Source organism: Pagrus pagrus, assembly GCF_965226575.1.
Source record: "Pagrus pagrus genome assembly, chromosome: 4".
Lineage (NCBI taxonomy): Eukaryota > Metazoa > Chordata > Actinopteri > Spariformes > Sparidae > Pagrus > Pagrus pagrus.
In genome coordinates, this window is record NC_140188.1 from 8,127,814 (window position 1) to 8,152,390 (window position 24,577).

Genomic DNA, 24,577 nt, shown 5'->3' on the forward strand with positions numbered 1-24,577 from the left:
CTGTCACTGACACAGCTACATGTTTTGTGTGATGAAAGCCTTGGCTCTGTAGCCTTCGGAGAGTTGTTCATGTCCATAAATATTGATAATCTGCCTCGAACTGTAAGAATCACAGTGTAATTAACATCAGATTTCAGTGTTCTAAGATGGATTTTTTCACTTCGACATCACATTGTTTTCCTCCAGCCTGGGTGGAACTGGAGCACATGACTTTGTGGGAAGTTGTGAGCTATAATTATGATGCTTCCCACCCAGAATATTTCTGGCTTTCACGTTCAAAATTACTCCTTCTCTCTCTTAGAGGTGCTTATATTCACTGAGCTTTTCTGAATAATTCAGAGGTCCCACTGCTTTGGAAACTGTGTGAGTAATTAGGTTACAGGGGAGGGCCAAGTGCTAATAGTTAGTGTAATCAAAAAAAAATACATGTGGTGTGTATAACCTCCCCTGAGTTATTGCTGTAATTATTATTACAAACATTTAATTGCATGGCCTCATATTTCCCAGTATGAGAAGGAGGCGCAGTGTTCGGGTGAGTGTGTGTGAGTGTTCACGGGATGATGAACTGCAGGTTTTCAAGAGCTCCATGTGATTTCTGTGACCGGTGGCTCAACAATATTCAGATAGAACAGTGATAGTTTCCTTGATTGACTGCGAAAAATATTTTGTTACACTTTCATTTGCTTGCCTGAACATGGTTGTGTCTCAGTGCTGGTTTTCACCCGCTTTTTTAGTGTGGGCTCTTAGAAATAATAACTGCTCTCTAATGTCATCACAACAGGTAAGCCCTGTGATTTTGAGCCAGCTATGCTAAAATGTGTCCAATATATCAGGGAGAACACTTCCTGACCGCTGAAAATGTGATTGTCAGACACTGTTCCCTCTAAGTTTACTAGTAAAATAAGCTCACACGTCTGTGAAATTCACACTGCTCTCTAATGTCATCACAACAGGTAAGCCCTGTGATGTTTTTAACCAGATATGCTGAAATTTGTCCATTATATCAGGGCTATGCTCTCTGACAGCACACCCCTGCACATCGCTATCACCGGCCTCGCTGTGTCTGAACTCATGTCTCATCTTCCCCTTTCTAATGCCTAAAATGTTGAGCTAACAGCCTTCTAATCTCCACTGTCACATGCTACTGCCCCTACTATTGAATATGTGGTATTATTAGTCACCATGATAGTCTCTATCCTCTCCTTACAGCCTTTACAATGTGGCACTCTCCAGCTTCAGCTCGATATCTCTTTGTTAAATCCTGTTAAAACCGGATTATAGTTTTAGAGCAGACAGAGAACAGCAAAAACAAGATAATTACATTGTAGTGTTTGAACATGATTTATTTATAAAGTATATGGTTGACATATATAACAATCCATTATAACAAAGATAATTCATCATATCTTGAAGATAAATACACCAACAATCATCACTCTCTTCTTATTCTCTCTCTCTTTCAGCATCTGGTCTGGACAGCTGGCTCAGTAACATCACACTCTGAGAGGAGAAGAATCTTTATTTGTCACATTCAGTAATACTCAGTGTGTTTTCTGCATTTAAGTCACCCTTGAGGAGCAGTGGGCAGCCATCACACGGTGCCTGAGGGGACAAACTCCAGCTCAAGTGAGTTTGAATATTCCTAAAAGCTGAGGGAGAACATTCAACCTCCACACAGCCAGGAATCGAACCTGTGACTGTAACTCTAATATTCACTTTCCTTTCAACTCACCAGCTCCTGAGGGAAATATTTGCCTTCTCACTAAATGCTCAACCATGTTCACCAGCTAGTCACTAACTTTGTCTGTCTGTTGTTTGGTGCTGAGCAGGTAGTCTGCAGTAGGTTTTTAGAGCTTTGTCACTGAAAAGAGCTGCGATGCTATGGGAGCTGAGACTGAACCAAAACACCGAGCTTAAAGATTCTGTAAGTGTCTGTGTGGAGCTGAAAGGAAAGCCGTTGACCTATTAACCATTGTTAACATAAAAATAGAAGACAAACTCAAAATCAGCATCTGCAGAAATAATTACATGCGTGGTTTAAATATTTTGCATGGTCGTAATAATTTAAGATCAAACTCTTTATAGTGCTTCACTCACAAATTGGTAATATTAAGTCTTTTGGATACTGATGAAAATGTGCTCTTTCTCAGTGTCCTCTTATGTCAAAATTATCACTGTTGCCTTTCTACTTGTGTGCGCTTCAAAATGCATAAGAGAGCAATTTTGCACAGCAGCGCTCTGGAAAGCCGGAGCTCAGCTTCTTTTTTTAACACGAGCAGCTGTGGATCCTGTGAACTTTCCCAGGGAGCTCCTGAAATCAGTTCAGTCTTGGTCACATTTTCTGTTTCAACACTTTCATTCATCCATTTCATTGAAAAAAAAAAGTTGGGTTGCATACAGTCCTAATTCTCACTAATATTTCATTCTATTCTAATTTTTCCTCGCTCTGTCGCTAAAGCGTTTGCTGTCGCCATGACCCAGTTTCCATATTGTGATCAATACAGTTTCATCTTATTCAGTTGACTCCAGTTCCTCAGTGCTGCTTATGAAGGGATCAATACAAGCGAGGGAGAGGTCAGGTCTTCCACTGCTGCTTGGTATCTCCACAGAATCCAAACCTTTCAAAGCGCAGTGGTTCGATAGCTTGTTAGTGTGCCTGACAATCTCACGACAGAGAATGAAATGCAAAAGAGGACACTCGAAATATAAATGTGTCACTTTTTAAGCTGGGTCTGGTGTAAGACTTGCATTGCATTTGTGTGTACAGTTGTCTTTGCTGTAATGGTTGTAACTCACCCACTCTTGTGTTCCTCTGAGTAAAATGGGCTTTTTAATCTTCCTCAACGTCAGTATCACCGGGTGTTGGAGGAAGTCTCAGCCGACTGTGTGTCTCTGACTGCAATTATGTTGCAAGAAGTGCAGGCAAGGTTCAGTTCGGTTCAACATTTGGAGCAGGGAGAGAAAGAGAGAAAAAACAAACCTTACACAGCTCAGACAATCATTTGTGAAGTAAAGCAGCTCACCTTTAGTTCCCCTCTGTCTGCCCCAGTCTTGTCAGGATTGATGGCTTCTGAAAATTGTGTTTTTGAATTCAGAATTTCATGATGTGGCATGCTCAGTGGATCAATCAGGACTTCATAGGGGACAGCAGGATGTTTCCAAGAGGAGGAGATGTGGACGCTCCAGCTCTCAGACTGTCCAAAGGTCCCTGTGGATAAACACCACATCTCCATTTTAATGTTTTGCCGAACTGCAAGACATGGTGCTGAAAGAATGTGACACAGTGAAAACTGTGGCTGCTTAAAATGTCACAATGTCTGAATCCATTTGAAATCATTTCTCTGCAGCAGGGCTCCACTGTGCAGCACACCTCCTACAGACCCACAGAAAAAAATCAAATCCATATCTCCAAAGTGGAAGAATAAATGTCAAATTATTGCTTTTCAATACATGAACGTTTTACTGACATTATGTCAAGTGCGACTATTTTTCATAAAGGTGTACAAAGATAGATTTCATTTTTTCTTTTTTCTGTCTACTTTTGCAGTGAATGCACATCAAAACAAAACAACCATTTGACAAAGGTGACAGCTGTTACAAGGAATAACTCAGCATTTTGGGAAATACAAAAGTTAGATGAGAAGATTGATGTCACTTTTATCTCTGTGCGGTAAACGTGAAGCTATAGCCAGCAGCCAGTTAGCTTGGCTTAAAGGGTAACTCCACCAGTTTTAAGGTGTGTCTACAGGTCTTGGGGAGTACCAATGTACAAAAAGTAGTATAAAACCAGAGGAAGATGCATGCAATCTGATTAATTGCCTCCAGTGATGTCACTCTGTGGCTAAGTTGCATTGTGGGTAATGTAGGTGTCTGGTTTTGAAAAGGAAGAAGACTGTGTGGAATAAAAAAAAAAAGGTGATATCTCTGGTTCTGCTGAGTCACTTTTGATCATTTGTTTTTAAACTGTCCAACAGTGTTGTAGGAGTGCAATGCACGACCAGTGGACTGCTTTTCAAACCTGGCACCGACATTACCCACAATGCAACTTAGCCACTAATGACAGCACTTCAGACAGTTTATCAGATTACCAGTCAATATGTCATATCTCCGTCTTTTAATCTGTAGAATCACCAAACTATTAAATGAAAGTGTGTGGTTTTACGGAGTTATCTATTTCTTGACATGGCTCAGTGGAACTTACCGTTTAAAAATTCTCTTAAGGGCACTAGCTCCTGAAAGCCCCAGGTTCACTATGTGTCAGTTGGTCTGTGGTAATTATTTTGTTTGCAAAAATGCACTGAGAAAAATCACAATTTTCACCAAAATGTTATGGCCTGTTTGCAGCTCCTGCATCACGACCTGACTGAATGTCCATACTCTACTCTGAATCTGCTTTAAAGGTGTATTTAAGTAATATTGTGCTCACATGGTGAATATTCCCAAATGAATCTGCTGTTCACAAAATGTAATTAATACATTGTTAACCTGGGGCCAGGTAGTGATGCAGCGTGGGAGTATTGGTTGTTTACTGGTTCTCTAAGCAAAACGTAATTAAGCTTTCATGTAGTTTGCTTTGTGCACTGTACTTGACAGGTACTTGAAGGTGACAGGGCACATGCAAAACACATGAAGAGTGGAAGGACGTCAGGGGGAGTCTCATAGAAGGTTAATCCATCCACGTCTACTGTCTCACTGAATTGAACATGCCCATGAATAACAGCATTTCCACCTTAATCGCTGCACCACGATAAAGATTAATGTTATTTGCATGAACATCAATAATGTCCGGAAAGAGAAGATTGACAGATGCATGGTGACACTCACCAATGAATTCTCCATGTGCACTCCAAAGGCGCACAGTGCAGTCCGTAGATGAAGTAAGTACCACTTGATCATTGTCAACAATCTGCAGGCTGGGCCAGAATAAAGGGGACGAGATGAAATAAGAGAAGACATTTCTGGCAGAACGCTCTAAATCATCCACTGTGTTTGTACGTCTGATGGCAGATGCACCCCAGGCAGCATCTCACCTATGCTGATCGTCTGTGTAAGACCTTCCCACACACAGTCGCTTTTACACTTTTTCCACGTTTTACTGCAGCAGAATGCCCCAGACTGAGGATGATTAGTTCCAGTAAGGATGTACTCACAGGGAGTTTAAGTACATACAGTAACTTGCTAAAAGTTAAGGACACAACCCAAAGTCCTACTTCTGTTGCACTGTAGTTGCCCAGTAATTTGAAACTTAAAGGCATGATATGCCTGTTGTATGTAAACACAGATAAACACATAATAAACACGCCAACACCTCGGCACAACCCTCCAGATATTTGTGCAAATACAGACGAGGTACGTGCTTACTCCAGTCTGCAATATTCCTCTCTGCTCTGCCTGCATTTGTGTAGCTGAGCCCTGCCCACCCTCAGTCAAGCAGACTAACATACTGAGAGCAGACAAGAGAGACTGAGACAGTGACATAACCTTGTTGCTATGTTTTTGTAGAGTCCCAACCTCACACCCTGAACATTGTTATTGGCTGAGTGAATGAAGAGAGGGAGCAGCTTAAGAGAACACAAAGCAGTGAATCAGAGAAATATATGTTATTTTCTGATTTTTACAGCGGTTAACTTCTAAATACACTTCTGCACAAAAACAGGGCCACACCTCTGCACAACCCTCCAGATGTTGTGAGAATACAGCCAGAGTGCACACGTCATCCTGTCCGCTGTTTGCCTCTGCTCTGCCTGTGTGTGTGTGTGTGTGTGTGTGTGTGTGTGTAGCTCAGCCCCGCCCACAGTCAAACAGACACACAGACCAAGAGCAGATAAGAGAGGTGGAGACAGTGATGTAACCTGGCTGTGTTTTTGTAGAGCCCCGACCTTATTGGCTGGGAGCTACACATGACTACTCTGAACTGCCTGAAACACCCCGAACACAGCAAAATGCTAAGCAAATAAGAAAATACAGGCAGGTTCTTTCCAGATACAGCCACCAACGCACATATTTTTTAAATGGAAAATCCTGCGTAGTGTTCCTTCAAAACACAATGAATTTGTTACTGAAAGTGACAAAGCATGCTGTGTATTTACATACCCAGTGATCCTGCTGGTATGGGCACGCCAGAAGTTTTCAGCTGAATGAATGTGAAAAAACAAACAGGGACAGCATCATTAAGGTGATTTTACATGTTCTGATAGACAGTACTTCTTCATATATTTATTGTATGTTAAATGAAAGCCAATAACAAGAAAAATAATTCAGCTAACCTTGAGGTGATTTGATCTCAGGGGCAAACTTTTCCATGTTGTAAACATAGATGTAACCAATTCGGTCAGCAGCATACAGCAACGTCGTCTTGTTTGTTTTAGCCAGTTTTGTAATCTTTTGATGGAATCTAGACTGCACAATGAAAAATAAAATTGAATGTGCAAATGTAATTTTCAATCATAGCACTGAAATATCAGCAACTCATATTCATTATTTGGCAATGGCTCCACTCAAACTAGCAGAATAAAAGAGGCAGAATCAAACATTAACACCAAATAGTTATCTCCCCTGTGGTGAGCAAACGTTACCCTCCCTGCAGACGGACTTAATACATTCCCTTAGATAACAGTCCCCTCCAAACAATCCGATATGTAATGTTATGCAAAACGTGCCAGGAAACAAATTATAGAAACTAATAATGAAGAAATAAAAGCACATGATGATAAAAGAGTCCAAAAGTAGTTAAGCCATTGTTGCTATGTAACAAAAGAAAAGTGGGGATTGATAAAAAAAAAAGTGTTGTTCTTAGAGCTTTGTGTGTAAAATATTAACAGTCGTATAGCCTAAAAAGATCCTTTCTACCCTCTTTAGGAAGATTATATATGCACATGTTTTATTTCAGCTTCATGCTATGTTCACCCACCTCCCTATCTCTGCTTTGCATTACATGGCTGCAAGGAAAATACCTGCTGGTTGTCCAAAAACGAGAACTAAGCAAAGAAACAGTGCACCACAAAATGTTCTTCCTGTTAAATCAGCAAGTCTGAAGGTAAGAGAAAGTAAAGAAATACTAGAATCTAATCCCTTGATATCCAAAAGTGAAACCAAGAAATGAGTTAGATATCTTACAGCTTTGAAGCTGCCCACAAACTTTCCTCCACTGAGCACACTCCAGAGATTTAAACAACCTTTGAAAGAGAAGATACATAATTAACAGTGCATTGACAGACATTGTTGCAAGCTGTAAAATGCAACTGTGAGCTGTAATTAATGCTTTCATAACACTGACCCATGACCCCAGATGACAGGAGGGCTGTAGCCGAGGCAAACTGCTGTAACTTGGAGTTCTTCAGGAAAATGAGGCAGGGGACACTCACATCCAGTCCTGTGTGACAGAAAAAAATGCAATGATCTAATCACATCAGAGGTTTTATTGAATACATTCATCATTTACATTGAGGCTCCCAAATCACCTTCAACATTTTGCTGCTCAGCTAGAAGTGGGCTGACAAACCGACACTGTATACGTCCAGAAACCACGTTCCACACTATTATCTCTCCATCATAGCTGCTGGTGGCGAGGAGAGATGGGGGACACTGCGCCGCACAAAGGATGTCCTCCTTATGGCCATTTTTCTGAGGAAAGACAAAGTGTGAGTCTCTTTTATCAACTTCAGGATAAATGATGAATTTGCAGCTCAACAGGCCAAAGTAGTTTCACTTCCATTTCCGCCATGACAAGGGTACTCTGAAGGATTTCCCATCACTTCAGCATGTTTTTTTTTTTTTTTAAAAAGACTGGACCTTTGTTGTGTATTTGCAACAGTGTTCAAGCCCAGAGAAATATGGAATTTTATACAAGTCACCTTATCAGCTGGGAAACGATCATGGACTTTTCACACCTCACAGAACATCTTTAAAGATCAGCAGTCTGTTAACCAAAAACCTAAGGGGTCTCATTAAACAATGAAAAGAACCTGTGGCTGTCTGAAGTCATGTGTGAGTTTCCACTGAAGTCTTGATTTTGCCCACAGTACTGTCCAAGTGTGTCACACATTATGGATCAACGACTGAATTGATGTCAAACCCCTGAACGAGCGGACATAACATTACTCCTGCCTCTGTACTTCACGCTGAGACAAAGCAATTCATCCTGTGCTTCATGTGCTTATTTCTCACTGAACTCAACAGGAATATTTTGCTCGGAGCGATGCTGCCAACAAGACTGCACACAACTCCGGAAAAAAGCAGATGGCATTTTCGACTTAGGCGCTGATTAGTGCAACTTAATACAAATTGTATTCCAAGGCAAAGCGAAATATTTAGCTGAACTGGGCCATGTTTTCAATGTTTTATGAGATGCAACACAACACTGACCATCTGGAGGAACAGACAAATTCAGAGTGAACCCGAGGCTCAGCAGATAAAGGAAAGAGACCAATATATATAGAGCAACCCATTGATCTTCCTCCTGCAGGCCATTAATGGAAAACAATTTCGAGAAAGGGCTTTGTAGATAATCAAAGGGGTCACTTTTCTTACTGGCCAGTGTAATTCAATCTTTCTGCTCTGTTAATGGGCCTCTTTGGGGGTCAGTGGAACCACCCGCCATAATGAAAGAGATGGAGGGGGACTCAGCGTCACCTCCTCCAATGGATCATACAGCATTAGTGAGAATCCATTTTCCCTCCTACAGCTCGTGTAAATACAGAGATTCCCAGCCTTTAAAGGTAACGTGACCACATTATACAGGCAGGATCTGATAAAGGAAGTGGAATATACTGTGTGATATTACTGGGGACTGATTGTACAGCTTTGACAGCATGAGGCTGCATTCATTATTGCAGTTGATGAGTTTGCCTGATAATGATCTGTGATGGTTATTGAATGTTGAGTTTTGCTTTGAGTGATGTACTGTATGTTATACTACATCATATAAATTGCAGATATGTCTTCGGAAAATTAATTTTTACGTTGAAATATCCTGACAGCGATTTGACTGATTGCCATGAAATTTTGCGCGCATACAATAAATCCTACTGATTTTTGGTGATCTCCTGACATTTCATCTAGCGCCACCACCAACGTTTATGAACACATACCTGCAAAACCAATTACAATCCCGTCAGCCTCAGCTGTACTTTGTGTTTAGTGCTAATTAACAAATGTTAGCATGCTCACATGCTAAAATAAGATGGTGTATAATCAAGCAGGTCATTACAACCCATATCGACGTGTGTTGTTAGATGTTAAGAGATGGCAACCGCTCGAGGCTATAGCAGGTATTAAAGCTGTGGAGGAGGAAGTGAAAAGAAGTAGTAGAAGGAGCGACAACTCCACGCTGGAAAAGGGTCGTGGGTGGTGGATGTGTCGAACAAGGACAGGACTCTAATTCAGTAGACCGTTTTTCATGGACAATGATGGGTTTTTTTCTCAACCTAACCTGGAAGAGAGACATTGTTTTCCTAGTAGTGCATGTTACGCTGTTAGAGCTGTCATGCTGCTACAGCCAAGTTGTTTTGGGATTGGTGATATTTGTTGTTTTGGGAGAAACAAAATTCTTCGTTTAGTTAAACATGGGACTTCCTAAAAACTTGGTATTTCGGCCGGCTGGCATCCTTCGTCCTGTGTCACACAAAATGTTCTGTGTCTGATGTTTGATTTGTATTTTCAAGGATTATTTTCATTATTTTCCTCAGCCTAACCAGGTATTTTTGATGCTGATCCTAACCACACTGGTACTAAAAAAACATAAAAAGCCAGGTCAATAGAAACCTCTAACCACTCACAGGACACAAACCCTGATTGCCAACATGACATTCAAAATAAAAAAACACAACAAAATCAATGAATCCAACACAACTTGCTGTGTCTTTGTGTTTATCCATCTTTATATATCACCTGACTTCTTAAAGGCTTTCCAGCAGAAAAACTTCTCATATAACCGCCCAAAAGGTCTTACAAGGCAGACTCTCACTTTCCAAGCACATAGACAAGGTCTATGATTGGAAAAACAGCGTGCCGTCAGAGCACGGGCTGAGACGGTCAAGGAGCTCACCGAAGCGTGCGCTGGTAGCAACATAAGAGTTGTCATTGTGAGCTTGTTAGCGTGCAGATGTTAGCATTCAGCTCCATCCATCACTCTGCCTGACTACAGCCTCAGCCTCACTTGAAACATATTGCATTTAGCCTGATTTTACAGATATTGTAGTGCAACAATTAAGCAGTCAAATCAAGCCAGTGGCTTCTTTCACAAATCATTAAATCTAAAACCTACTCTGACAAGATGATCGATGATGAGAAATAGAAATCCCTCAGGAACATCAATCGTGTTGGCAGCTAAGTGCCTCGGATTAGAAAACTTTGACATTTCAGAGGATTGAACAGTTTCTCCTGAAATAATCGAACAGCTTTTTTGAGTATTTAATAATCATGTGGCTGAACTTCTGTTCCAAAACTAATCCTGAAATCATTTTATGTGCAAACAAAAACATGTGCAAAGAAAAAATCGCAGGGGATAAAATACTGATGTGACCCTATATGACAGAGTAGTGGGGGTGCTTAGGGCATTTGGTGCACACCTTGTGTTCTGAACTCAGTCAGTGATAAAACCGTGCCATCATTTCAGTGACAGCTCAGGAGCAGAGCCTGTCATAAACTACAGGTATACTGACAGGTCAAAGCTTGGCTGCTCCGGGACTTAGACAAAGGGGATCTGTGTGATGTGAGGACATCCAGAGAAAACTTTACTAAAAAATAATCAATAAAATATAAATTAGTATCCTGTATATACAATATGCATACAGGAAGATAGCACATTTAAAAAAAGAAAGCGTTTCAAAATATGTGAAAGAAAACCTCTAAACTGAGAAAAGCTGAACAAGGAAAGAGGAAGAACAAAAGGGAGATGGGGGTTGGGGTAACTCGCTGCTTGAGTTCAGATTTTTTCTGCAGGCGATGCAGCACAGTGGGGCAGAGATCAGGGAGGCTTTGTTGCACATCTCTCTCTATCTCTTTTCAGCCAGTCAGCAAAAACAATTGTGAGGACCAAAGACTACGGTGTCCTCCGTGTGTCCATCTGATATGAACACAGAAGCAGCAGTGAAGCTTTATATTCAGAGGCCGGCAGGTGCACCACTGACCGAGGCTGAGCATGGACTCACTGGCCACGGACACCCACTGCATAATTCAAGTCAGTGTGAAGCTAATTTAACTATTTAATATTCTGCTGGCTGCTTTCTATTTAAAAAATGATGATCACACATTTTGTAAGTAGCTTGTAACCATTACGCAGCTCCACGGCTTCAAGCTGGTGGCAGAACACACAGCGGTTCAACCAAGTCAGCATCCTATGAGGAACTACCGGCAGCTACAGGTGTGTTTCAGGTGTGACGACCAGCGAGAGAAGCAGCTGTTCATTTAAAACATTAATGGCGGCTCCTCGAGAGGTTAGCGCAGGTGCTGCTATACCGTCAGCTATATCCGAACTGCAGAGTGTATTTCATTGAAAGAAGAGCAAAGAACGACATTGAAGGATCATTGAAAGATGGTTTCACTTTTCTCTCGACTGGCTCTGGTGGTGCAGCACTGTCCTATTGTAGATCTGATTGGTTGAAGTTAGCCTGATAGTAATAGACAGATGGTTTGTCCAGTAATCTGCCACGTATTTTTTTATAAAGTGCCGTCCTTTTCCAAACAGTTTGTAGCAGAGCCTTTCCAGATGGTTCTGTGTAAGTAAACCATCTGGCACGGCACGTCAGGTTACTGTAAACAGGGCTGTCACATAAATGTAGTGCGGTAAAAAGCACAATATTTGTCTCTGAAAAATAGTGGAGTAGAACTATTTAGTGACATTAAACGTTAATTTGCAGTACCTTGAAATTATACTTAAAAACAGCATTTAATAGCACGTATAATATGATATACTTTATCATATGTGACTTTCCACCACTGGGAAATACAGAATTTCATTTTTTTTAGAAAAAAAAAGAAAGAAACTGAAGCTACAAAAGAGCATCTGTATTCACCATGATGATTATAAATAGATAAACAAAGTGGTAAATAAAACTACAGAGCTACAACACAGTGTGCATTCGCCTGATGTGTATTTGATCATGCATTCAGTTCACAACCAAAAAAAGATCCAATTTGTCTTTTCGTCACTTTCAACACAGAACGCTGTGCTTTTTAGAAATGGAAGAATAATGATGGAATCCATCCAATGTTTCTATCGCTGTCATCTAGTCTGCCTGAAATAAATGTCACAGGGGGAAAAGAAACTCTCAGTCAGAGCTCACTGAACTACTGATTATTTTGGTCTGTCTTCTCTCTCCGAGTTATTGTCAAGACAGTTTTCTGTTCATTAATCACCAGATCATCCTGCCACGAAGGCTGCGGCCTCTGGACGTGATGGAGGTCCTCAGGTATGTCCTGACAGAACAGAGATTCACAGTCAGCAAACAGGAGACATTTTGTACATCAACATTGTTTTATGTGCGGATAATAAAAATAATGGCTGGTGGGAAATCCTATTAGCACATTAAAATGCTTATTAACCAGGCAAGGATGAGGACACCTGCCATGCAGCAAAAAATGTGCACACTCCTTTCTCAATCATCTGGATTTCTAATGAAATTCAAAGCGGTCTATACTGTATGTGACGAGAACTATCTTCTTTTTTTTTTATGCTGGTAATAACAATGTAAACAAATGCAAATGGATGCACTACCTTGGAAGGATGGAGGAACTGGAGAAATAATTGGAATGGGATTTCTGAAACTCATATAATACCCAGAGCTCATGTCTCCTCTTTTGTACTCACTGAGTAAATGTCAATCTTCCGGTCCCGGCCGACAGACATCACATAGCTTCAAACATAAATAGCACAGACTCAACATGGATTAAAATTTATACTGAGCAGAAAAAAACTTGCCAGACGTCACATCATTACTCACAAATTCCTGTGAACTTTCAGGAAGATACAATCACAAACCTCGTGACATTCACCATCTGCAGGAAGATTAAATGGATTTTTCACAATTACTGAGAATACATTATTTCAACCCAGTCAGCAGAATAATTGATGGCAATGTGCATTTCTGCAAAACCGCTGATATATCAACATTTCACATGTATTGATGTTGCGACTTTTCATTTCTTTAGTTAGGGTTAAAAATAAAGATTTTGAAGTTGTGGCTTTAAGTTCCTACATGTACATCTCCAGCTGTGATTTTGGTGACAAAACCAGTTCCAACGTCTCGTCAAAAATATCTGTTTTTCTTACCACAAACACAACTGGAGATGTTCTGAGCTCTACAGAAAAACAAATTTTATTCTGCGACTTGGCTATTTATTTCAAACGTCATGTTTTGAGGGAGAAATGGACATTTACAATACATACCCTTCTTAAGTGTCTTCAGGCACTGACCGTTGTTGAAGTTCCAGATCTTTAAACAACCATCCGTCCCACCTGTGATGAGTCTGCAAACACAAGAACATACTGCAGTGAGACGAAGTTGTGTCTAAATATATGTTATGATGAAAAGAGAAAACATTTCACATGCTGCCTCATGTACTGTACCTCCTCCCTTTGTGGTCAAAAGTCATGCAGGTGATGACAGATGAGTCAGGTGTGCCACCAAACTCAAAAACCAGTCGCCCTGAGTCAAAATCCCAGACTTTCACCACCTGAAAGCAGTCACATTTTACCAGCTGATATGTGTCATGGTCATGTTCCTGTCTTTATACATACTGTATTAATTTGTCAGTGGGAATGTGAAGGTGGTCATCCGTGTCTACGGCGTTGTAAGAGACTAATTGACTCACAGATCCATCGGTGCAGCTGACAACTTGACGAAACTCCTCACTGTAGCCGCAGCACATTACAGGCTCATTATGTGAAACAGTCAGACGGCTGTGAAGCCGTGGCCTTACAGAGGGAAAGATAACAAGAAGAGTAACAGGGAGATGAATATTAAGGAGCCACAGTCATCCCTGAAGAAGAACAAATTGCAAATTCTATATCTTTTGGGTGAAAGTGGGATATTTAATCCTTTAAAAGGAAGTCTTCAAAATCATCATCCGTCTTTCTTCAGTCACAGAACTTCACAAACCAACATCCATAAATTAGCTCAGCGGAGGAATATTTCCAAAATATCTTCAGAGCACTTTGGATTCTATGATGAATAAAGCACAAAGGCATGACAGCCAACCTTATCTTCAGGGAGAGCACAGCCATAGAGTCTGCCGCGACGTACAGGGATTTCATCGCAGAGGAATACGAGCATGCACATATGTCACCATGAATCCCACTTGCTTTGGGCTCTGCTGTAAACAGGCAACACTGATCTTGAATATGCCAGATCTGAAATGGGAACAGGTGAACAGTGATGGAAGAAGTAGTCACATAATTTATTCAAGGAAAATAAATATCACACTGAGTGCTCTATTACCAACCCAGTTTCACAGCAGTTGGTGAAATACTGACAAGATTTAATTTAAAGGATTCGAGTGCGGTAGCAGGATTCGCCCATTTTTTCATGACGCATGAGTTCAAAATAGAAATTTTGTTTCCATGTCGACAAAACCCGAAGGTTGGATTACATCAGAATTTCACTAATGTAAAATATCAACATATGACTGAAATGACTTCTTTCTAACCTTAACCAAACTGTTTTTATCGCCGAAACCTAATGACATGCTAGATGTGAACTATGGATTCTGGTGTTACAGTCCTGAACACTGTACAGCGACTCCATCCCGGTTCATAAATGTAGTGTTTCATTCAGTCAGAGAAATGTGTTGCAGGAACGGAAATCATTAATGAAAACAAAATTATATACATTATATTCCATTAATGTCTCTAAAGCCTCGAATATCCTACACACTGTACATTTAATGCACTGCATATACAGTCATTTGGATATTTAGAAGAAACAAAACCAGAAGTGAGACATAAAAAAACGAGTCATGAATCACTTTCGCAGTGCCGTCTATGGAGACTGAGAAGATCTGACTGTCCTCTGTGGTGACGCAGAGGTAGACAATAGGAGCACAATGGCCCCTCAAAACACCAGTTGGTTTCCTAAAAAAGAAAACAAACCAAGAGGAAGTTGCTTTTTTAAAATGATGTTACCCGTCTCAAATTAAAGCCCATTGAGTTCTGGTTCCTCACCCAGAAAAATGTGGGTTCCACATGCGTATGAGTCTGTCCATGCCTCCAGTGACCAGCAGGCTGTGCTTCTGACTGAGGTCGAACGTCTTGACGCCTTTGTGGATGCTAAAAACTGTCTGGTCAAATGATGCCCGGAGCTGTGGAGTCCAGCTCAGTTGGACCTTCTTGGTCTTGCCTTCGTAGCAGGCCTCTCTGATCTCACTCAACTGCTGCTCGGCATCTGTCAGAGGCAGCACGCAACCTCAAGAGGGGGAAAAACACAAAGCTCTTCATCACAAGGCCACGAGCATCGATCAAAACATGCCTTTGAAGCAATGGTTCGTCATTATCAGAATAAATGACCATGGCAGCAAATGGACAGGGGCGGTCACAAACACACACACACACACACACACACACACACACACACACACACACATATAGACATGCTGGCACTGATTGGTGAATTTGTGAAAGATGAGTCATCAAGAGTCATCCTTCACAGCTCCCTACCAGGCTGCTGCTGTTCAACACCAAGTTCAATTACTGTCGTAGAGTAAAAGGAGTTAAAGGAACAGTTCGCCCAGAAATAAAAAGTCAGTCATTATTCTCATGCTGGTGGAAAGTCAGGAGCATTCTCCTAAACAACTGAAGAAGACGGGGATGGGCAAAGAAAATAACCAATAAAAATAAAAAGGGACACACAACTTACCGACAACAAGAGACGAAGATTCTTCATTTGATGAGGAGACAACAGCTTGAAAACTTTGAAAATATTTCGCCTAAATATTGAGATGAGAGTTAGTTTCTCACTCTATTTCAGGATTATCTGTTCATAGTGAAGGAGGAATATTTAATGCTACGCGGCGTCTGCAGACAATGTGAGTTGTCACTTAGCCAAACTTAAATATAGTTCTTTAAAAGGTGAGTATACATAGACATAGAGAGGTAAAATGTCACCTGTGTCACCCAGTCCTGATGAACCTTCCATCTGACAAATGTCACATTCGGAGAGAGCACTGCATTGTCAACTGCTATGCTGGGAACATTTTCAATCTTTGGTAATTTATTCCACAACCTATGAAATGAAAAGAAGAGCTGTACAATCAAAGCAGAAACTGGTGTCATTTTCGGAGACACAGCCGCACATACATAACGACCGTATAATTTATATGATTGCCTCGGAACCTATAGGAAGCAGAAGGTATAATTTTCTTCCACATCTTTCACTGTGCTAATGCAACTCGAGTCCGTGCACTCTGTTCCAGTAGAAGCAGGATAAAATGACTGCATAACCACGACTTACACACATACACATACGTGTGCTTTCATCATGAATGCAGTGAAAGTGCTACATTTAAATGAAAAAGGAGGAACACAAAAGGGAGCTTTTTCAATGGTGTTCGCCACAATACGGCAGCAATACAATGACCTGCAAGTTAATTAATCAATGAAGTACTGACTCACCTGAACAGCTAATATACAATATGACAAAGACAAGGTTTTTACAACCTGGAAAAATAATAAAATCGAAAATAAAAGATAAAAACTCTTACTGAACTGAAGACCAAAGATTTTGATCCTCAATATGATATGACATAACATATTTCTTTAAACTGCTCTGAATATCTCAATATTTCATAAGTTGTTGACATATTCAAGAGAGTATTATATTGAAAAGAAAAGATTTTAAAAACAGCATTATCTTTGGAGGACCAGAGAAGCTTCATTCACTTCAAATGTGAATGAACATTAAAAATAAGCCTTGACCTTGACTCCCATCGGTAATAACACTCAGCCAAGAACATGATTTTGGATGGAAAGAAGGAAGTACACAAATCTGATTGGCTGTTAAAAGTTGATGTCTCCCTCAGACTCAGTTGAGTTTTCTTTAGTCATGATTGATCTAGTAAAAATAGTGTATATTGTACTAATTACACCCTTGCAATGTGTTTATGATACCTTGCTATGCCGTCCTCCAATTCTTGTTCAAATAAGGTTAAGGTTACTTTATTGGTCTCCACCAGGGAGAAATTTGTCTCGGAGATAGGGAGAAGTTGCAGCACAAAAACGGACATAAAAATACATAAAATACATAAAAAACAACATGCAGTACAACGTACATCAGGTTAAGACAGTGGTGGAATAGACACGGACAAACACTGGATGAACCGACACATATACTGCCGTAAATATACATCCACACCAGCATTCACATAAGCATTCGCCTCACATCGCCTCACCATAACACCATGTCAACCTACCAAAACATTCATTCTGTCATAAATATAGGTTCAGTCACACATCCCAGCACTCTATCACAGCCTACATTCATTGATCCATTCACTCGCATACATCCATACACTAGCTGGCGTCATGATGTACATTCATTTCCATATGCAGAACCATCGCATTCATTTCAGGCTGTTACGAAGCTTAGTTGATACAGGAACAAAAGAGTGTTTGTATCGATTGTGCCTGCACAACGGAAGCCTATATACCCTGATTATGTGTGTATGATTGTTGAAGTGAGTGAGTATGAGTATGAATGAATATGTGTAGCAAGTCTTTAGAAAAGGCACGATTACCTGAGGGTATCTCCGACAGAGGATATTAAAATGATAGTCACGCATCCCTGAAACACAAACACAATAATTAACCTCTCGCAGTGGTAATCAAGTGGCATGTAATGAATGATTTATGTTCTATACGTAGATCAGATTCAAACAAAAGGTTTCACCTCAGTGTCTCCATACAGAATACAGCATTTATCAGGGCCAGTGTAGCTATAGAGGAAACACACAAACCAGCACATGTTGTTGACTTATTCAATACATTTGGAGGACGTGTTTACATGCAGTTTTGTTGCTCACCCGTAGTCTAATGTCAAAGGCACTGTGTCCAGTGCATTGATCTGGCAATAAGGATCCAGAGTGGAGAGCTCATAAAGCTGGATCTCTCTGTCCCTGCAAGATAAAGGAGACGTGCACGATAAACAAAGAGAGTAATCGTTACACTGAATAAATCATTTGGTCATTTTTAAAAAACAACTTTTCTCATATTACCCAGTTGCGATCATCAGCTTGTTGTACTCTGTCATCACAGTAAAATCACTCGCCCACTTTGACTTCCTGTTTGCAGGACCGTCATTCTGCAAAAATAAATAAATAAATAAATAAAATGTTAAAAACCTTCACCAAATTCAATATGTAACTACAGATGGTATGATAGCTGTATAAACTGATGCCATCTGATACAACAGACCTGAAATAAATATATGTGAAGATTATCCTGTCGTATTTTATCAAGCATAAAGTGTTACATTTACTATATTTTTTATATTTTGTCCTTACGTTACATATAGAGGAGTGTCAAAGCAACACAAACATCTTAATCCCTTTTGTGCATATGGATAATATTAAAGGGTAACTCCAGCAATTTTACAGGGAGAATTACTGTATATGTGAAAATGAAGCCATTTGTGGCACCAGAGGAAGCTCCATTCAATCTGCTGAACAGCATCCAGTGATGCGAGTCAGGGGCTAAATTGCATTGTGGGTAATGTAGGTTACAGGTTTTGAAAAGCAGTCGCTGGTCTAGCATTGCACTCCTACAACACTGTTGGACTCATGGGCAGTAAAAACAAATGATACAGCAGAACCAGAGATATCAACTTCTAATGTCATGCATTCTTCTTCCTTTTTTAAAAAAACTTGACGACTACATTACCAAGAGTGCAACAATTATCAGATTACATGCAGCTTCCTCTGAAGCCACAAAAAACGTTATACTATTTCTTCACACATGCAGTAGTAGCTACCCCCCAAGACCTGTAAACACACTTTACTGTGTAAAACTGGTGGAGTTAGTTAGCCTTAAAATCTGGTGATATTCCAAACTTTTCTTATCATCAAAAAATCCACTGAAAAGAAGCAAACCAACAGTTAATTGATCAAGGACAAGTGTTGCCTGCATAGCAATAGAAACTCATTTGTCCCCTAAGTGCAGTTGGTTTTGCAGCATAAAGTGCAACATAAAAAACAAACATGAAATAACATGGACTTAGAAGCAGTGCATCAGTGAACACACATTATCATTAGGACAGCAATAACAACATTACACTGATGACTATACTGTTATCTCTCTACTTAAACTGTGACCAGAATAGCACTCCAATAAAAATACATCACCAAAATCATCCAGCGGCGACAGTGTCATCAGAATCAGCATCAAACAAACAAATAATATGTCTGATTTTACTCGTCCACAGACCTCCATTTAGGTCCAAAGACTATTAAAAACTCATCAGTGAGCGCTGAATGACATGTTCCTTTATCACAAAGAACATTATGGACACTGTTATTTATTTTGAGTCACTGTCACATAGAGTGCACGTGCTCCTGCTGTAAATACTGCCTAGAGCACCTGGGGTATTAATTAGAAGCTTAAAATAGTCCCCGACAAATCCAGGCTTGTTATTTTAGGAAATTACTGATTGTATTAAAAAAAAAGAGAAACCACAGACAGTATTGAAGTGTTGACAGCTAGACTTATATGTGGGAGTTGTTGACAATAAGAAGAATATAGACTGACGCCAGATTAATAAAGTAAATGTACAAAAGTTTGAACATACAAACATGGGTTTGGTCTTCAGTGGTTTAAGTTCAGGGCTCCAGTAGCAAACAACCCCGTCTTCCCGCACAGTGACGATGGTGCCATCGTGGGTGGAGTGGATGTTGATGATGGGAATGCCGTGAGACAACGTCTTCATAGTGGCCGGCAGAGTGAAAGCCACCTGCTTACTGCGTCTTACAGTTTCCTGCCTCTCGTTGTATTCCTGCAGCACATGTGTGCAGAAGTCCCCCTGTATCACATCAGTTAGTGTTAGGACTGTTATTGTACAGGTTCACACTCTGTTTTTATTTATGTTTTACACAGCTTCCCAACTATTTTTAGAAATGGGGTGTGAGCAAGTGCGAATGTTTGGTTTCAGAAGTGGAAAACGAAAAAAGACAACAAAAAAGTGTGCAGGTGATGACTGCTATTTTCTACATTTTTACATACATGTATGCATATCAACCTAGATTTGTTACATCATGCTGTGTAATTGTTGTAATATAACTTAGTACCTCATTTAAATCACATTTTTTATATTTTTTTATTAGATTATTGTTTTTAAGGTGCAATATGTACGAATATTAGTTTAAAACATTACAACAATGAACTGAAATTTTCAACAGAATGTGAAGAAATGACATGTTTTGACATTATGTATATGTATTGTGTTGCAGAGATATCTTTTGAAGTTAGCATGCTAACCAGCTAGCCCCTAGCCGCTTCAAGAAGTGATAGTAGTTAACACCCATGCTTCTCCAGTGCTCTGAGCTCACAGTCCGGGCAGAGTCAGCTAATATGACTGCCTGATTATAGCATATTTCTGGAATAATACTGAATCTAAAAAATTTATTAATTGTTATTTTGTCTGAAAAATGTGCAGAGGACTTAAGAAAGTAACCCTAACCTTACATGCCTTCCCAATCCCCTGTGAAAATGATACTCTTGTATTGCATTATATTGCAAAATCAAAATAAGTCTTGCTGTTAAAAATAAAATCCTACTCCAGAGTTACATCAGGTATCTAGAAATATATTCTAATAATTTTATTACAAACAAACCAGAGCAACGTTTGCAGCAGCACAATCCACACGGCCTGTATAAATCGACTAACTATCCAGCCGAGGAACAAAACACTGAAAAGCTAATAAGAATTAAGTCAAGCATCAAGAGTCAATACCAGCGTAAGCTATTACCTTCACCTTGGAGTCGGCACAAGACAAATGTGTTAGTGTACAGTCACCGTGGCAGTTGAAAACTGATTTAGCTTGAATCATCGTGTTCAGTTACACTTGCTCCACAAATCCTGATTGAATTTCAGTTGTGGGAATAATCCTGTCATATATCACAGTGGCCTGACTTTTATTTATTTATTTTTTTTATTGCAGATCCCTGGTTAGCATGCATAGAAAATGTCTCCTTACACTGAATATAAAGGCTGTACGCTCCATGAGAAACAAATATGAATTTCATCTCACCCATGAAATCCTTCCTCGGTCTGAGTAATCAATCTTCTTGAATAACCCTTGAGTCTGGGCATTGCTCTGGGAAAGAACAAAAGAGAAAAGCATAATCACACTTAGGGTAAATTAGTCAGGTAATTGCAAAGGCTTGAAAAAGAAGTGAGACACAGATGAGAGAATCTGAGCGAGAGTAAGATATAAAGAGAAATGTCACACTGTCTTACTGTCTGAGGCAAGGCCAAACACTTCTTCACTATACGTCCAAAATTCTTCGCATCAATGGATCTCAAGCCACCCGTTTCAAATTCCTTTGCAAAGAAAAATACAGTCAAATCATCCAGAAATGAATATCGAGGCTGTCAGCGTGCTTTCAAAAGGTGCACTTTATACTCTACCTCAAATGCTAGTTTCAATTTCTGGAGGTTGTCGAGCGTTATCGTCTCATCGATCTTATTGGAAAGAATTTGTCATAACATGAGCCCGTTGCAGGTTGATTATAGACTTAATAAGAGAGCACATGGACAATTAAACCAGTTGGACTTGAAACTTCTTTTCTTTTTTCATTCCACTCACCAGGCAGTTCATAAAGTCTGAGTGCTAAAAATACAAATCAAGGTTAGAGAGCAGAGTGAACAGCGCATGCTAACACTGAACACTGATTAATTATCAGCACACATGATTAGGGCTCCACCTCTGAGTAATACTGACAATCTGTGATGGCCACCCACCACCAGCCAGGACTTGTCTCCGAGATGCTCGCACGTGGCCCTCGTGTTAATGGGCACTCGTCAATTTGCCACGGTCTCCTAGCAACAGGTCCTCGATCCATGACACTCTTTGATCTATCATTAATAAATAACAGGGATAAACAGGCCTAATGCCTGGAGGGTGTAAGTAGGGTCGAGGTTTCCCCCACGGTATCTCCTGAAATGCTGAGATAATAGTTTAATCAGTCAGAGTGATGGAAGTACTGAAAGTGTTCACATAACCTCGACCGCTCTCCGAATCCTTTTATTAGAGCTGCATAACTTTAAACTCCTGAGCCTGTTCCACCTCATCCGTTATGGCACATCGGTAATTACATTCAGCACGAGGAGTGCGACTGACAACTTCAGCTGAATCCCACAAACTTCAGCCATCATCGCTGTCAGCCTGAGTTCTTGAATCTGAGTCGACTATGGTCCTTTAAAATAGTCAGCATCTATATGCTTGTTTTACTGTGGCCTGAAACATGGCCGTCCTGAGCTCCGGGACAGATTGTTCGGCCTCATGCACTGTCAGGCTGACAGCAAATTGATCATCAACTTGATTTAAAACGGCATTTTTCGGCATTAGCTCTCATTCATTCTGCTGCTCCTGAGATACCGTCAGCTGTAGTTGAGTTTCAGGACTTTGAAATAGTCTATAGGCTGAGAAGAGTAACAATGAGGCACTCTAGTGACACCTTGAGGCGAAAAGCAGAAAGTAGACCTACTGGGAAAGGGTGACAATCTACCATGGCACTAAGATAATCCCTTTAAGATGCAGATGGGGTCATTAAGGTCACATTTACTTCTCTGATTTGAAACAAAGATGTTTTGAAGACCGTACCTGAAGGCTGCAAGTTGAATCAATACTGTGCTGTTGTCGTTTCGTGATTTGAGCCTGGTCTCCGAGTGTGACAGAGTGTCTTCTCCTGTTCTGTTTCAGCAGCTCTCGAACCAACCATTCAGGCTGCTCTTTCCTGTCCTCGCTGACACCCTCTCGTCTCAGCGCTGGGAAGTCGTCCGTGACTTTACCTGCCCCAGAACTGCTTCTCATCCTCTCCCCTGGACCCCCCAGGTCAGAGAGGATGCTGGAGGATTTGATATGTTATTTTAATTGGATGTTCTGATAGAGTATTGTTATTATTAGACCTGCATGCTATGGTAAAAACAAATCATATTGCAATTATTTTTGACAAATTTTGATTTTTACTGAAAACAACATGGGATGGGGACATTGCACTTGCCATTGTTTTGATTTCGCAAATTTTTCCATAGATATTGTTTGATCTCTCATTTAAAGTACATTAGAAGGACATTATTTGAGTAGCCGACATTGTTATATTTCTTACAAAAATCATTATGAATGCAGGGATGAAAATGTGATTTTAGTAAGTAACAAGTAATAATACAACAATTACACAGCATTTCTATTTTTTGTTCGACTACACTCAATTTGGAAAGCATAATGCAACAAATTTCACTTAGGTGGATTAAGGTGGATATGCATGTAAGTACATTAACTCAGGTACAGTACTTAAGTACAATTTTGAGTTACTTGTACTTTATTTGGGTGTTTCCACTTTCTGTTACTTTAAACTTCCACTCTACTACATTTGCTAACCTTAGTTACTAGTTACTTTGCAGATTGCATGGTGCATCAGAGCCAAAGTAGAGCTATACAGTTATACAGCAAACATAAAAAAAAGAAAAGAAAAGAAAAACACTGATTCTGACAATACATAGTACATAATATATGCATGCATGTGATTACATTTATAGTTTAACTTGTACTTTTGATACTTAACATTTATTCTCAGAAAATTGCCTTTGATACTTAAGTGCAGCAACATCGGAAACTTTAAGACTTTAGTCATATTTGTTTGGGTGACCTTCACTTTTATCTGAGTAATATTTCAGTTCAATATTTTTAATTTTACTCAAGTATGACTTTTGGGTAACTTTTTTTACGACACTATGATCCAGGTGACCTGACTTCCTGTGATTCATGGTAACTGCTCAGTGCTGCCTCAGGTAGCAACTCAAGTGCCATGACAACAGTAAACATGTTCTGAACATGACAGAGAAACAGCCTCAGTCTCGGTCAAGACATTAAACACTTAGTGTGAAATAAAGATAAACGTGGTATTGAATAGAAATCTAATTCAACAAAAACACGTCTTACAGTGAAAGTAAGCAGAGCAACAACACAGCAGATTACCTGCTCACATGTTGGGTTTCTAATCTCCCTGAAGCTGAAGAGGAGCGAGTCTTTTTCCCCAGTGGCATCCTGGTTAGATGGTGTATCTTAAAGGTTGATATGGTGCAAAAAGCAGACTTTAGTGCAGCACATTTCCTCAGCCTGGCCTCCACACAAATGTTACATTAGCCTACCTGACACTCACTCTAACATTACACCTGAGCAGAGCAGGTGGACCCATGGTAACTAAGAAACCAAGAGTGACAACTGAGAAACTAAAGACAAGACCTTGCGAGCTGACAAACAGCTTTGTCGCCACGTTTTAAAAATTGCACTGCTTAAGTTGTACTTTAATCAGTTAACCGCTGTAGCAATTTTCAAGGTAATCAAAGTTTAATTAATTTCATCAATGTTGACG

The 24,577-nt window shown here is 40.1% G+C and overlaps 1 protein-coding gene across 1 annotated transcript; it reads right to left on the bottom strand.

Moving 5' to 3' along the window:
* Positions 1-2,372: 2,372 nt before the first annotated feature.
* Positions 2,373-24,342, bottom strand: wdr95 (WD40 repeat domain 95). The gene is made up of 30 exons (XM_084350675.1): positions 24,181-24,342; positions 22,807-23,050; positions 21,612-21,665; positions 21,441-21,524; positions 21,232-21,297; positions 19,773-20,003; positions 18,205-18,290; positions 18,013-18,105; positions 17,880-17,925; positions 17,728-17,774; positions 16,100-16,217; positions 15,852-15,921; positions 15,161-15,401; positions 14,965-15,070; positions 14,199-14,350; positions 13,813-13,915; positions 13,568-13,674; positions 13,388-13,467; positions 12,942-12,996; positions 12,809-12,854; positions 12,358-12,417; positions 7,461-7,623; positions 7,277-7,372; positions 7,117-7,175; positions 6,267-6,399; positions 6,094-6,133; positions 4,825-4,913; positions 3,024-3,208; positions 2,797-2,896; positions 2,373-2,618 (listed from the first exon to the last, which is right to left on the bottom strand). Exons 1-29 carry the CDS (start codon positions 24,246-24,248, stop codon positions 2,831-2,833), a joined length of 2,988 nt encoding a protein of 995 aa, XP_084206801.1. The 5' UTR covers positions 24,249-24,342; the 3' UTR covers positions 2,373-2,618; positions 2,797-2,830.
* Between the last annotated feature and the right edge of the window lie 235 nt (positions 24,343-24,577).